This window comes from Falco naumanni, chromosome 4, assembly GCF_017639655.2.
Source record: "Falco naumanni isolate bFalNau1 chromosome 4, bFalNau1.pat, whole genome shotgun sequence".
Taxonomy (NCBI): Eukaryota; Metazoa; Chordata; class Aves; order Falconiformes; family Falconidae; genus Falco; species Falco naumanni.
The window spans coordinates 62,035,076-62,047,758 of record NC_054057.1 but is presented as its reverse complement, the minus strand read 5'-3'; the positions used below and the strand labels follow the sequence as shown (position 1 = coordinate 62,047,758).

The window sequence follows — 12,683 nt, the reverse complement described above, 5'->3', positions numbered from 1 at the left end:
GGGACAGAGGGAACATGGCAGTGCTTTATTTTGGTATGGCAGTGTAGACTGTAAAAATACCGATATTCAACAAGTTGATAAAACCATTCGAGTGCTCTCAAGTCTTAAATCAATTTGTCTTATCTTCAGAGTGAGTAATAAAGATTTTAGTGGCATTGTAAATATGTTATTCCTGTGTTCCACTATGCTTGCTACTGGTTCAGGCTGCAATGGAGGCTTTGTTATTCTACCATAGCACTTCGAAGGTGTGCAGAATGCTTCTGTTTTACAGGACTGCGTCTGACTTGGGAGGGCGAAGGGACATTTTAAGTGACATTGCTGATCTCCAAAAATTTATTGAAAAGCTATTGCAGACTTCCACTGAAAAGAAACCGAATGAAACTAAAAGAGGTTAAAAGTCCGTGGCTGTCTTAGCAACTGGCTGTTCATTATTACCATGTTCCTGGTGAGGGAGGATCTGAAGCTGAAGAGGAGGAGGTCATGCTTGTCTAAAAGAAACAACCCCAAGTCATCAAAACTTTTGACTGCTATGTACCTGTGGATGACTGCAGAAGTCTTCAATGTGTGACTTGCTCGCAACCACCATCGCTAAAGGCTGCCATTTATAGTCACTTGTGTGATGCTGTTCCCCATAGTGCATGCTGCAGTGTTCCCCTTATCGGTGCAGCCTGTCTGAGGTTAGGTGTTGTTCTTGGGAATTGCAGTTGTTGGCAAAGCACAAGGACGTGGCTCGCCAGGAGCACTTGCTGGTGAGAACATGTCAAACCAAGGTTGTTACTCCAGTTCACACGAGAGCCTTGGTGCTTATTTTCCAAGTACCAGCCAGTGTCCCTCACACTTGTTCCCTGAGGTGTCTGTTCTGCAGTGCTGGAGCAGTCGGAGGCAAAGGGAAGCTGGTCTCTTCCATCAGTATTTGAGTTCACAGAGGTTTACCTGGACTGCATCTACATCTCCGCAGACTGCATCTTCTGAAATGAAATTCAGATGTTTTGCTTGGTGCTTTGAGTGGATGAAATAGACCCTGATCTATTTGAGAGAAGGTCGATAATTCTGTGTTTAAGCTCTTGTCTTTGGCAGGGATGCCAGACAGTACAGAGTGTGAATAGACCTAGAGTAAATGAAGGATTGTTACAGCTTGACTTCTGTGCGTGTCTTCTCATTATTGCGTTTAAATGCATGTTGTCTAACCTTACTGATGCTTGAAAAAGCTGATTAATTCTCTTAAAGGCAGTTTTGCATGTTTCAAATAAAGGCTGTACTAAGTTAATAACCCTTAAGATGGCAAATCGTAAGGCCAATTGGTCTTAATTGCCTTTTTATGATGGATTTGGAGTAAAAATTTTGAAGGGAATCTGGTTTATTGACAGCTGCTTGTCTTCTGCTGAACAGGTTTTGTCCAATTGTTAAAAGTTATTTGCTTTTATGCTAATAGGAATTACCACAGTTTAACGGGAGTGTCTTGCTAGAGTCTGCTGACACTTCAAAAAAACTGACACGTCTATGAAAAAGATTTGTATAGTTTTTCGTGGTTAAATACTGGCTGAACTTCTTGGGTGTGGTAGTAATATCCTAAGTTGCCTGAGTTGCTGCAGTTGCTTGTGCTGCTGGGGCCTCCTGCATCACTGAGCCCTGTGCCAGGCTGCAGGGCTGCCTTCCAGAACTGCCTTGGGAGCGCAGAAAGCTCTGGCCCTATCATGGAAAGATGTAATGTGGGTTAACGTTGGGTACAGCAGTGGGACCAACAGTTTCCCAAAATGCAGGTGGGGTGAGCTTTGCTGCGGTGATTGTGTCTTGTGTGATTAAGTTGTGTGATATGTCTGGTGTGTCAGCAAAAAGGGAAAGGTCGATTCTGGATGACCTTATGTGTGTAGGACAGCTGAAGATAAGTAACAGCAACTTCCATGCTAGTGCTGCGGAAACACTCCTTACTGTGGGTCTTCTGGTTTTGTATTGAGGTTTATTTTTCTTTTTAGAGCAGCCAGCGTTTGCTTGCATGGTTGTAAACCAACACTTGTATTCTTGGAGCCAAGTCTTATGGCAATAAAATAATTTCATGTGTTAAAACATTTTGGTTTCGTTCAAGCTTCTGATCAGAGACTGCTTCATCTGTAGAGGACTTCAGTTTGCTAAGAATAGTACTGAAAAGCATGTGGCTCATAAACTGGCAAGTACCCGTATGGCAGCTTTGAGCTCTCTTTATTACTTTCTGTGCGCAGTAGGGCTCTAAACAGATGGTAGACCAGGAGCAGTTCTGTTCTTGTTGAATGCTTGTGAAGGATCTTTTTTTATGTTGTTCTTGGACACTGGTGTATTCGATATCTCACAGAACTGCTTTGTTTTCCATTAGCAGCTCTGGAGCCAAGGAAGGCAATGTTTCGTTTAGATCCCATGCTACCATTTTTGCCTGGCTGCAAAATGAATTTAAAATGATTGTCAGCAGTGTTAAGGCTGTCTGTAATTTGGTGTTCATTCTGTGTTAGGAAATGCTCCTGAGGTGTAATATAATGGACTTGAAAGAAAATTACCTGCTCTGATCTAAAAAATGAGGTAGAAGCTAGATCGGAAACATTTCCGATGTAGAAAAACTCTAGGAATCCTGTTGTCTTTGCAGTGGCTCCACCTTTGTGCTTTGTCTAGTTCCAGCAGGAGGCAGCTTGCAGAAAACTGCTGGTACTGGGAACCTGTCTGTTAGAGAGCTCCCCAAATTCTGCTTTGTGACTTGTAAAAGTTTTCTATTTTTACTGAGAAACACAAAACTGACCGATCTTGGGCTGGATGTTTAGCATGCGCATGGGGAGATAGGTTTCATTTCCTATTCCAGTAAGTGGTTGGGCATCTTGCAGCGCATGGAGCAACATGGCAAGGGGTCAGCTCAGAGTGCCCCTCCGCACAGCCGTGCACTGTGGGGCTGGGGGTGTGGGGCTGTGTTCCTGTAGGGGGGCTTCCTCCCTGGGGCTTCGGGGCAGAATACACGGATCTGTTGTGAAAGCCTAGCTAGGTGCTGGACCTGCCTCTTTTTGTCATTTCAGCGTGCTTTTAAAAAGGCTTCTTCGGGTAAACAGGTCTGTTTCCCAGACTTCAGATCTATTTGAAGTCCTTCTGACCCTGTATAAAAGCTGCCGCAAACAGTTTGGCACTGCAGTCAATAGAAGTGTTCCAGGGTAGTCTGACTTGAGTGCATGTTTGTAAATGAATTTTTACATTTTATAAGAACTGAAGGAGAAAGGTGGGGGAAAAAAATACCGCTTTTTGGTGGATCAGTTTATTAGTTACATTGGAAACCAGTCTGTAACTGTAAAGAGGAGGCCTGGTGGACAGAAACAGTTTGTATTTGCTCTGTTATCCTACGTTGCTTTCCTTATCCCTGGTTAGTTCACCAGTGCTGTTGCAAATTTTTCTCCCTCCTGTTCCCGATGCTGTGTGGAGAGCCTCCAGCGTCCTGTGTGTCCCTACTCACGAGCCGTGCCTGAAATAGCTCCTGGTGGTGCCTTTCCCTGGTCCTGGCTTCAGCTGTGCTGTCCGGCTGCCTGCTGTTTTGGGGGTGACTTTGACAGTAGCTTGCTTTTGCCGAGCACATGCAAACATCCTAACCAGAGGTATTAGTCAAACAGCAAAGATAATTCAAAACTGTAGTTTATCAGAAAAATGTACCTTTCTGTGTAGGGAGCAGTCTTGCTTTTTTAGTAACCTTTTAGAGAAGGGACTTGGTGGGACTCGGTAGAGCTTTTCAGTCTCCTCGTGCTACTAGTTGAATTTCAGTTCTTGAATCCGGAGTACCTGTTTACAAACATGTGACTCAGCTGTAGTCTATAAAATGGATGGTGAAGAAATGAATTGGATTTAGTATTTCAGGGCAGATCTACACAGTGACCTTTTCAGACCTTGAACAATCAGCTTGCTGTTGCGGTGGGCGAGGGATGTGAATGGAGAGCTTTAGGAGCCATAGTGAGCGTAGAGCCTGGGTTTTAGGTTTGCATTTCTAATGATTTGTTTTGGTCTACTTGATACAGATGAAGAGCCTCTTAACTGACAGCTATGATTTTAGGTTTTATTTACTGTGAAATGGGTGTTCAGACAGTAGTTTGGATTTCTGTTTTACAGCTATGCAAGGAGGTTTTTTGCAAGCGGTGTGCATAAAGAAGGACTTGGAGTTTTCAGATGTATCAGGTTGTTCTTGCAAACACAAAGAATTCTACTTAAACCAAATGCATTTAATCTTCTTGAAACATCCTTAAAGGAGAGTGTAAAACTCCAAAGTAATTAATCTGAAACTTAAAGTATGCATTTGATAATTTAGATGTTTAAAACTTAGTGAACAGGAATGTATTTGTTTAATTACACAGAAGTCAATGTCACTGTTTTCGCTTCTGTTTTGGGTTCCAGGCAAAGTGCTTCATGGATTTCAAAGCTGGAGGTACATTATGTCACATTCTTGGTGCTGCTTACAAATATAAGAATGAACAGGGCTGGTAAGTTTTTATTTTTGATTTATACACCTTTTGCATGAAATCAAGCACATGAAATGCCTATGCAAACTACTTAAAAGTTTTAATACTTTCTGGAGAATTGGGTAGGCAAGGGAGTCAGAGATGGGAAGAGGCAATTTTTTTTTCCTGTTTTGCTGACGGTAGCTTTTTAAAGACACCCCCCCACACTTCTTTATTTAAAGATAAGTTCTTCAAGTGTAAGGTCCTGAGCCTGTAGGCTGGGAGTTAATTACAAGCTTGAGGCTTCTTTTTTGCTGTTTACTTGCTGTATGCCTGAGTAAATTAACTGGTAACTTAGAATCGCTGTTCCTTATCTATAAGGTGTAAATCTTTGCTACTGTAGTGAGTATAGAGTTCAGTTAGTTGGGGAAACATGAAGCATTATATAGATAGTAATAAATGCTCAGTTTTCCATTGCTTATCACCTCCATAAATGGGGAGCATAAGTAGTTAGAAACGCTGCTCGTGGAGCTATAGACTCTAGTATTAAAACTATTCACATGACATCGCAGTATTATTTTGACCTGTGTGTTTCTAAGTTATAATCCTCTTTCCAAGCAGCGGTAGCATGAATTACTACATTTGAGAACTTTGGAACAAATCTGAGGATGAAAAGCCAATAAGTAAAAGTAAGCAAAGATTGTTCTTGTACATGAATTTAAATAGTTTCTGCGCTGATGTTGTGCAGACCTGTAACAGAATCCCTGGAACTGATTGTATTTCTCTTATCCTCAAGAGCAAATTAAAAGGCAAAAATAAATTGATTTGGTACGGTTGCTGTTTTTAGGAGTTGTTTGTACTCGTATGAGCTAAATTGATACCTGAGGTGGGTGCATTGGAAAGCTGGTATGAGTAAGCTGCTGTCAGGTTTTTTCCTACTCCAATATTGCCAGCACCTAGGACGTGACACATGGTTACAGTGTTGTGTGTGGTGTATATTTCAGGAGTGTCTTGCTACCTCTTTGCTTTAAGATAAAGGAGTTAAATGGCTCCTACTTAATGAATACTTAAATGTTCCATTTTTTTCCAAACGAATTTAGTTTTCAGTCATTGAAATTTGTCAGCAAAACACAGATATGTGGTGATCGCCTCCTCTCTTCTCACTCTCTTGCCGATTCCTCAAAACTAGTGTGGGTAGTGTCTTGTGTTTGTGCATGTGGGGTGTAGAGGGAAGTAATACTGGAATTTAACTCTAAGGATCAGACTTAGAGCTTGGAATGTATCCTTCACTGACTCAACCAAATAATATGTGGTGTTTTGCCTGAACTATGATTTTGTAAAAAATTTATTTTAATGGTATGCATTGTCGCTCTTGCTTAACCTGTTTGTGAATGATCTGTCTTATAGGAGAAGTACCTTTCCTCGTCATAATAGGTATGTCTGAAAAATGCACTTATCCAGTGCAGCTGGACATACCTTGTCTATCACTGCAATTCAAGTAGTTGTTTGCTAAAACCTGTCAGAGGGTATCAGTTAAATAAAGGATAGGAAAAATTTAGTACTGCTGTTATACCTAAATGGGAAACTGAGAAAAGTGCTATTTCTTAATGTGTTGACATGCTTCTCTTTTAAAGTATGGATTTCAAAAGCAGGCAGGAATTTGGGGACGTATATATAGCATTAAATGAATACGTAATGCAGGCTTCAGGCAACCAAATGTAAAAAGTTTTGGTCTAACTTCAATGCCTGAAGTGTCTTTGTTTCATAGGTGCTGAAGACTTTATTAGGTGTCTAGGTTAGTCTGTGTTTATTTGGCGATTATCTTTCTGCACCTCCTTGAAACCATTGCATCCAAGAAGGATGCATTTTGCATACAGACTATGAAGCTGTCCCTGGCTGCATAGTCGAGGAGTAGCTTGATCTTGGCTCTTAAAATCCTATTATAATACTTCATTAAATTGTGTTGTGCAGTGAACTGACAGACTTCTTGATGACTGGCCCTACTTCTGGAAGTCAGTGTAAACTTTTCAACACGCACAACGCTATTTAAAGCGGTCATAAACTTATTTTAAAATTTAAAAAGACTATTCTAATAAATATTCCAGGGTATTATCTTTGACTTGTTTACCATGCCCTTAGTGTGAAGGGAAGAGACCGTGATACTGCTTTAGCATAGAAGCTGTCATTCATGAGCAGTCAATATTTCTGGTGCTGCCCAGCACTGCAGCATATTTACCAGCACCACCTGCATGGGCAGCTTCTTTCTGAGTGCTGGAGAGCCTCAAGTGACGGAGAACATGGTGGTCTCAGCTTAAGTGTCCTTGTTCAGTAGTGTAATATTGATGTGATGTCATCCTTGTGTCGTAATGGGTTTTGTGACTAAAAATCAATCTTGCTTTGGTTTACCTTCATCGTATGTTTATAAACTTTAAAAAGTGATTTGATGTGTTACTGGAAGCAAGCATGTGTTTAAAAGAAACTGTCATTAGATTTGGGCACTGGAATAAATTCTTGTCTTTTAAGTTGGGGTGTTAAAGCATTATCAGTCACTGCATGGTAATTATGTGCATGGCCTTTTCACTGTGTTCAGTGTACAGGGTATTTTTTTATTTTATGCACTGAAATTCCTCCTGCCAGTATTGCCACTCCTGGACACCAACTCAACGCTCCAGTTAAGAACATTTTCAGACTCCAGCAACAGCTTTTTTTTCCAAAACTTGGGAGGTACAGAAGTAAACCAGGCAGTGTTTTACATCTAAAAGTCAACTACCTGATTATCTAAACATACCATTGTGCTTTGGAAAAGGCTGAATTGTTAAGGGTCAGGGCAAAATGTTTGAGAGGCTCCTGCAGCACTACTTACCCTGGCTGGTGGGGATGAGCCTGCGTGGTGGTGCCAGTGCTGACCCTGGTGAGGGACTGGCTTTAGTGCTGCTCTTGTCCCACCTCTCAGGTTCTTGGGGGTCACCATTCAAATTCTTCATCTGAGTTGATTCATCCGTGACTTCTGAATATGTGTATGGCTCAGGCGGATAGGGCAGAATGCCTCTGGGAGGCTCTTGTGGTTCTTCCCAGTAGAAGGTCAGATTTTGTGTTATGCCCCCCATTTCTGATACTCTTAAATCTACATTGTTATTTCAAGACTTTTGCTTGCTTTGTCAGTGCAGTAGCACACTTTAAAGTACCAGAGTCCAATAAAGATGATCATGAAACGCTTACATGGATTATTGACTACCTGTGTGCTGTGTGGGGTGGCTTGTTAGCAAATAGATGACTAATTTAGAAAATAGCAGGCAGACGGCTTGCTGTGTTTTTCCTGGATTAGAGTCTGGGACTGGTGGATGGGTGCAACTAGAAGTAAGAGATGCCAGAGCTCGTTCATGAGTTTTCTCATCTAGTTGTTGAAATCCATTTGATTATGTTTCTGTTTAATTATCCTTTGTGACTGTAGTGGAATGCACAGCCCTGCTAGAGGGTTTTGTTGGACAATGTCAACCTTCATTTTTCCTAAACATTTCACAAATCAGTTGCATTTTGTTGATTTGGTTCATGGTGATTTTTCTTGCTTGTGAGGGCTGCCAAGTGAAGCAAAAATATTTGTGATTGTGCTTTAAGTGTTCTTGTGTAGCTACCATGATACACTGTTTTTCTTGTGGAACGTGAAAGATTCTTGAGTACTGAGTGGAGGAGAGTTGAATTTAATATTTTTGAATAATTTTCCTTAACAGGCGGAGGTTTGACCTGCAGAATCCATCCCGAATGGATCGAAACGTGGAGATGTTCATGAACATCGAGAAAACACTAGTGCAGGCAAGAAACTCATGTACAGGACTGTGTTCGCTTGCTCGGGGAAGGGATTCGCTAGCCTTTCACGTACCTAAGCTGTGACCCAGTGAAGAGTTATGTCCAGGACTTCTGTAGGAGTATTAGATTCTTCCCTCCCTCTTCCACCCATTTTAGTCACAAGTCCGATTATTACTTTAAAACTTCAGAATGTTTTCACTGATGTTCTGTGGATATGGACAGGGTGAAAAAAACCTCTTTGTAAGGTAGGAGAAGGCATTCCGAGTGACTCTGTCATGTTGTGAAAGTGTCACACTTAGGACTGAGTAACCGTTCTGTACATACCCATCCAATTGCTGACGTTTTTGAGACCTTCAGCCTGATAACGGTTTGACTTTTTTTCAGGTTAGGGTACACTTCAGACTGTCTTGTTTGTTTTGTCAAACAGGTTGTTACCATAAGGCAGCAGATAACAGCTGTGTGGAGACTAATTTGAAGTTAAATTTTTTAAACTGCTGTGTATGACAGAATTTTTTAATTTTTTCCCCCCTAAAAAATATATAGTGTATAATATAGTCAAGATGTGACTTTCAGGAGCTTATTAAAAGTGGAGGTAGGAGGAATGACGGCAAAAATAAACAGTACTCTTATTATACTAAAACTTCTGTTATTGCATGGTGGTTTCAGTATGTAATAGAGTACCTGTTAGAATTCAAAATGAAACGAACGTGTACCTGTCAGTACTGTAGAAATGTGTGAATCTGCATGCCAGTGCAACAGGACAGATTCAGATCCGGAGGCTGACACGCAGGGAACTTCGGTTCCCTTTCAAGTGAAGTGTTCCAGAGCCTATCAAAAAATCTTTTAAATCAAAGACCGGGTTTCCATTAAAGATGTGAAAGCAGGAATGTGGGAACAGCTGCGCTGGGTTGCGTTCCCTTTATCTGTGATAACGTCTCTGACAGAGCTAACAGCAGATCTGCAGAGACCAGAAGGAAACCCTGGGTGAGACTCCGGCGGGGAGGTGTGCCGAGGAGGTACTGCAGTGGCAGGGGTCTCTGGAGCTAGGGTCAGTGTGCCATGGCACAAGCTGCCACGTGTTCCTCTTGAGCTCTCTCAAGCATTGCTGGTCTTAATGGGATTTTTTGGTTTACGTCACAGGTGGCCTACTAATTTCTTATTTAACTTCCTATTCTCTCCACTAGAACAATTGTCTGAGCAGACCAACCATCTACCTCATTCCAGATATAGAATTGAAGTTGGCTAATAAATTGAAGGATATTGTCAAACGTCACCAGGTAATTGTTAAATAGCATATCTTAAAACATTTTGTCAGTCGTAAGATAAAATGTATTCACCTGACTTCAGCGTATCAGTTACATCTGAATTGTCTGACAACACAAGGCGGCAGCAGCAAGTTGCTTAAGACCAGAAGTTCACTGTTTGTAAAATGCCTTTAGTAGTTATCCTCGCATGGAGATGGAGTCATAACTGTTCTAGAAGTAAATCTGAAATTGCTGTTGAAGTAAAAAGTAGTTATGGTGTCTCGGTGAGCTGGCTGCAGGCCCTAGATGATTTGCTGTTGAATACCTGCATATATAAAACAGAAGCTCATTGTTTGTCCAAATCTGAGACCAAAGAAGGTAGCATGTAATACAGCTGTTCTAGATATGTGGGAACAGCATAAGGAAGCTTTAGTCTTAAAATGATTGCTGCTTTTTTTTTGCTTTATTCTACTTGCTTTTGTTCTTGCCTGTGCTGAACAGAGCATAAGTAACAGCACTCCTGCTTGTTAGGTAGTCAGCATATTTCCAAAAGAGTCAACATCTTCACATTGTAATTTAATATAGGAAATGATGAGCTGAACAAGCTATTAAGCTTCGTCTCTTAAGAATATAAACAGTCTTTTTACTTGTCTGGAGAGAAAAATCCTGGAATGTGAACTCTAGATGGTCTGATAGCCTTTTGTGTTTTGATAATTCACGGCTGTAGCCAAAGTACAGTGTTTCTTTTCCACATTAAATGTATTTCCTGTGTTGGGATTATAAATCATCATCCCAACTTCAGTTGTGTAATTTTTCACAAGTTACTTGTAGTTTTTTAGCTGATTCAGGATGCTTGTTATTGCTTAAATTGGAGTTAATGATTCAATTTTCCTTTCATAAAGGAAGTCTACAGTGAACTCAAAGCATGCTATATCTGTGAATGATTTCGGGGACTTCTCAGTAAGGCAGCTTTGTGTGTAAAGGGATGTGAAGAACTAAAAACAGAGACTGTCCCTAATTCTGCCTTTTGGGCTTGCTTCTTTGCCCTCCCTCTGAATTCTCAACTTGCATTTGTGTTGATGTCTGTGCTTGCTCGCTGTCTTGACTTTTTCTCTTTAACCTGTTGCTGTTGTCTTTCCTCCACCCCATCCCTAGTACTTGTAGCTCCCTCCTCCCTGGCGTTCCCAAGCCCTCGCTGCTCTGACTGCAGCCTTGCAGAAGAGTTGCGTGTCTCTTGTCCCAGCACAGTGCCAGTGTCGTCTCTGGGCTTATAAACAGAACTGTCAGTAAGATGTTTGCTCTCTCTGCTGATGGAGATGCTGTTATGGTTTCTGGTAGTTGCACTTTTTCTGATTTTCTTTATAAATGTTGAGGATTTTTTGAGAAGAGTCAGGATAATAATTTAGGAACTTGAAAACAGGTAATGAGTGAGATTTAGCATAAAGTCTGTCTGCTTCAAGAAAAACATTTTGTCACTAGAGAATTCTTCCATCTTGTTACGTCTTTAGCTTCTAATCACATTCAGTTTAGCAGAGGCAGGGAATAAGCCTTACAATCTGCTTATACTTTTTTCTGAAAGCTGTTCTAGTGTAAAGTACCCATCCCTTTGTTTTCAGTTAGGCTAGCATCTGAGAGAGACTTTCTGTTCGTCTATTGTCTGATGGGGTTTTGAAAGCTCCATAGGAAGTAGGTGAAACTTAACTGATCTAATTCACAAAGCTCGAATTAGATATATAGAAGAGGATCTTTAGCTCATGGGAAATGAAGGGAGGAGAATTAACATTGTTCCTTAAACACTTTGCAGATTCTTTATTCACACCAGGGCTCTTTCCTTTGGAGCATTTTTAAATTCTTCCTACTTTCCAGCTCTCCTTTTTGCTGTTGCTCAGAGCACCTCCTCTCCCTTTACCCAGTTCTATGAACTCTTGGTGTAGGAGCTCTTTGCTCTTTGGCCCCTGATAGCAGACTAGTCTTTGAATATTGCTACCATAATGCAATGCATCTTCGTGCTTTTTTGAATTTTCCTCCTTTTGATGCTGTCTTCTAAATAAGGTATTCACATATTGTTGGCTGTGACTATCCCATGTGCTCTTAAGTCCTTTAAATAAATCTGTCAAGTGTTTGTGGAATGTAAATTGTGAATAACATTTTCATACAAACTGTTTCAAAACATAACTCCTGCAGAAGATTCTGCAGACTGTGAATTTCGGCTGTCCTTGGAAATGACTCTTCATATATGGAGACTGGAGGTGTGTCCCCACAGCATGTGGGAGAATCCTTATGGCTCTCCACGTGAGGGAAGGACAGGGTTTTCTCGACTGGTCACACTAAGCAGTGTTAGGTATTTATTTAACAGATCATGTAGTAATTTTTTTTTGCCTGTAGATGCCATAGGAATATAATTACGGCCTGTACCCATATGCAGAGAAATTGCTTTGTCGCACTGTTTGTGGCACCTACATAAGCATGAGAAGTACATCTGTTGCTTCTCATATGTTGAGAAAGTGACGTGCTAAACCAGCAAGAAGAAAAAGTGTTTTCATGTTTGGGTATTTTGACACACAGTGGTATCATGTTAGTGTAGTTCTGATTTACTCCCTTTGTTCTATGATTTAGGAGGCTTTCTTGAAAGACCGGGTGTTTATTCTGTCTCTTGACAATACAGCCTTTCTTGAGCACTAGGGCTGTTCTATTCAAGGCAGCCATTTCTAGTTAAGTTTCTTTTAGACTTAATCTTAAATTGTCATACTTAGAAATTGTTTTGGACCAAAGTGTGTACGTAATGGGGGGAAAAAAGTTACAGATGCTTTCATACAAAATATTCACCAATAGGCTTGTATGAACTGATAGTTAAACAATTTACGATGAGAGTTGGGGCAGAAGGAACTAGGAGGAGGAAGCATTTGAGATGAAGAGAGTGAGAGGTGTAGTAGTTTGGCAGCAATCTTAAAATAATTGTCTTTTTCTGGCACTCCTTAGAGGTGGCGTTCTTGTAGTTGCATTGAAGCTAGCCTTGAATATTTCTAGGTTGTATGGGCTGTGAGAAGTCTGGGGTAATGTGCTGAAGGTTTCTCATACAGTTTCTTCCTTTCATCCACTTTTCCCACAGGGAACAGTAACTGAAGAGAAATCAAAGGCTACCCACCATGTTTATCCAAGTCCTACCTCAATGGATGATGGTAAAATTGTTTTCCAATTTTTAACTGGA

At 40.9% G+C, this 12,683-nt stretch overlaps 1 protein-coding gene across 1 annotated transcript in view; it reads left to right on the top strand.

Annotated features, from left to right (window-relative positions):
- The window catches only part of SMARCC1 (SWI/SNF related, matrix associated, actin dependent regulator of chromatin subfamily c member 1), a 90,729-nt gene that overhangs the window by 9,279 nt on the left and 68,767 nt on the right, over positions 1-12,683 (top strand). Inside the window, exons 3-6 of the mRNA XM_040590712.1 lie at positions 4,384-4,469; positions 8,156-8,237; positions 9,416-9,508; positions 12,585-12,654. Of these exons, the coding sequence (XP_040446646.1) occupies positions 4,384-4,469; positions 8,156-8,237; positions 9,416-9,508; positions 12,585-12,654 (331 nt within the window). The remainder of the gene's footprint in view (positions 1-4,383; positions 4,470-8,155; positions 8,238-9,415; positions 9,509-12,584; positions 12,655-12,683) is intronic.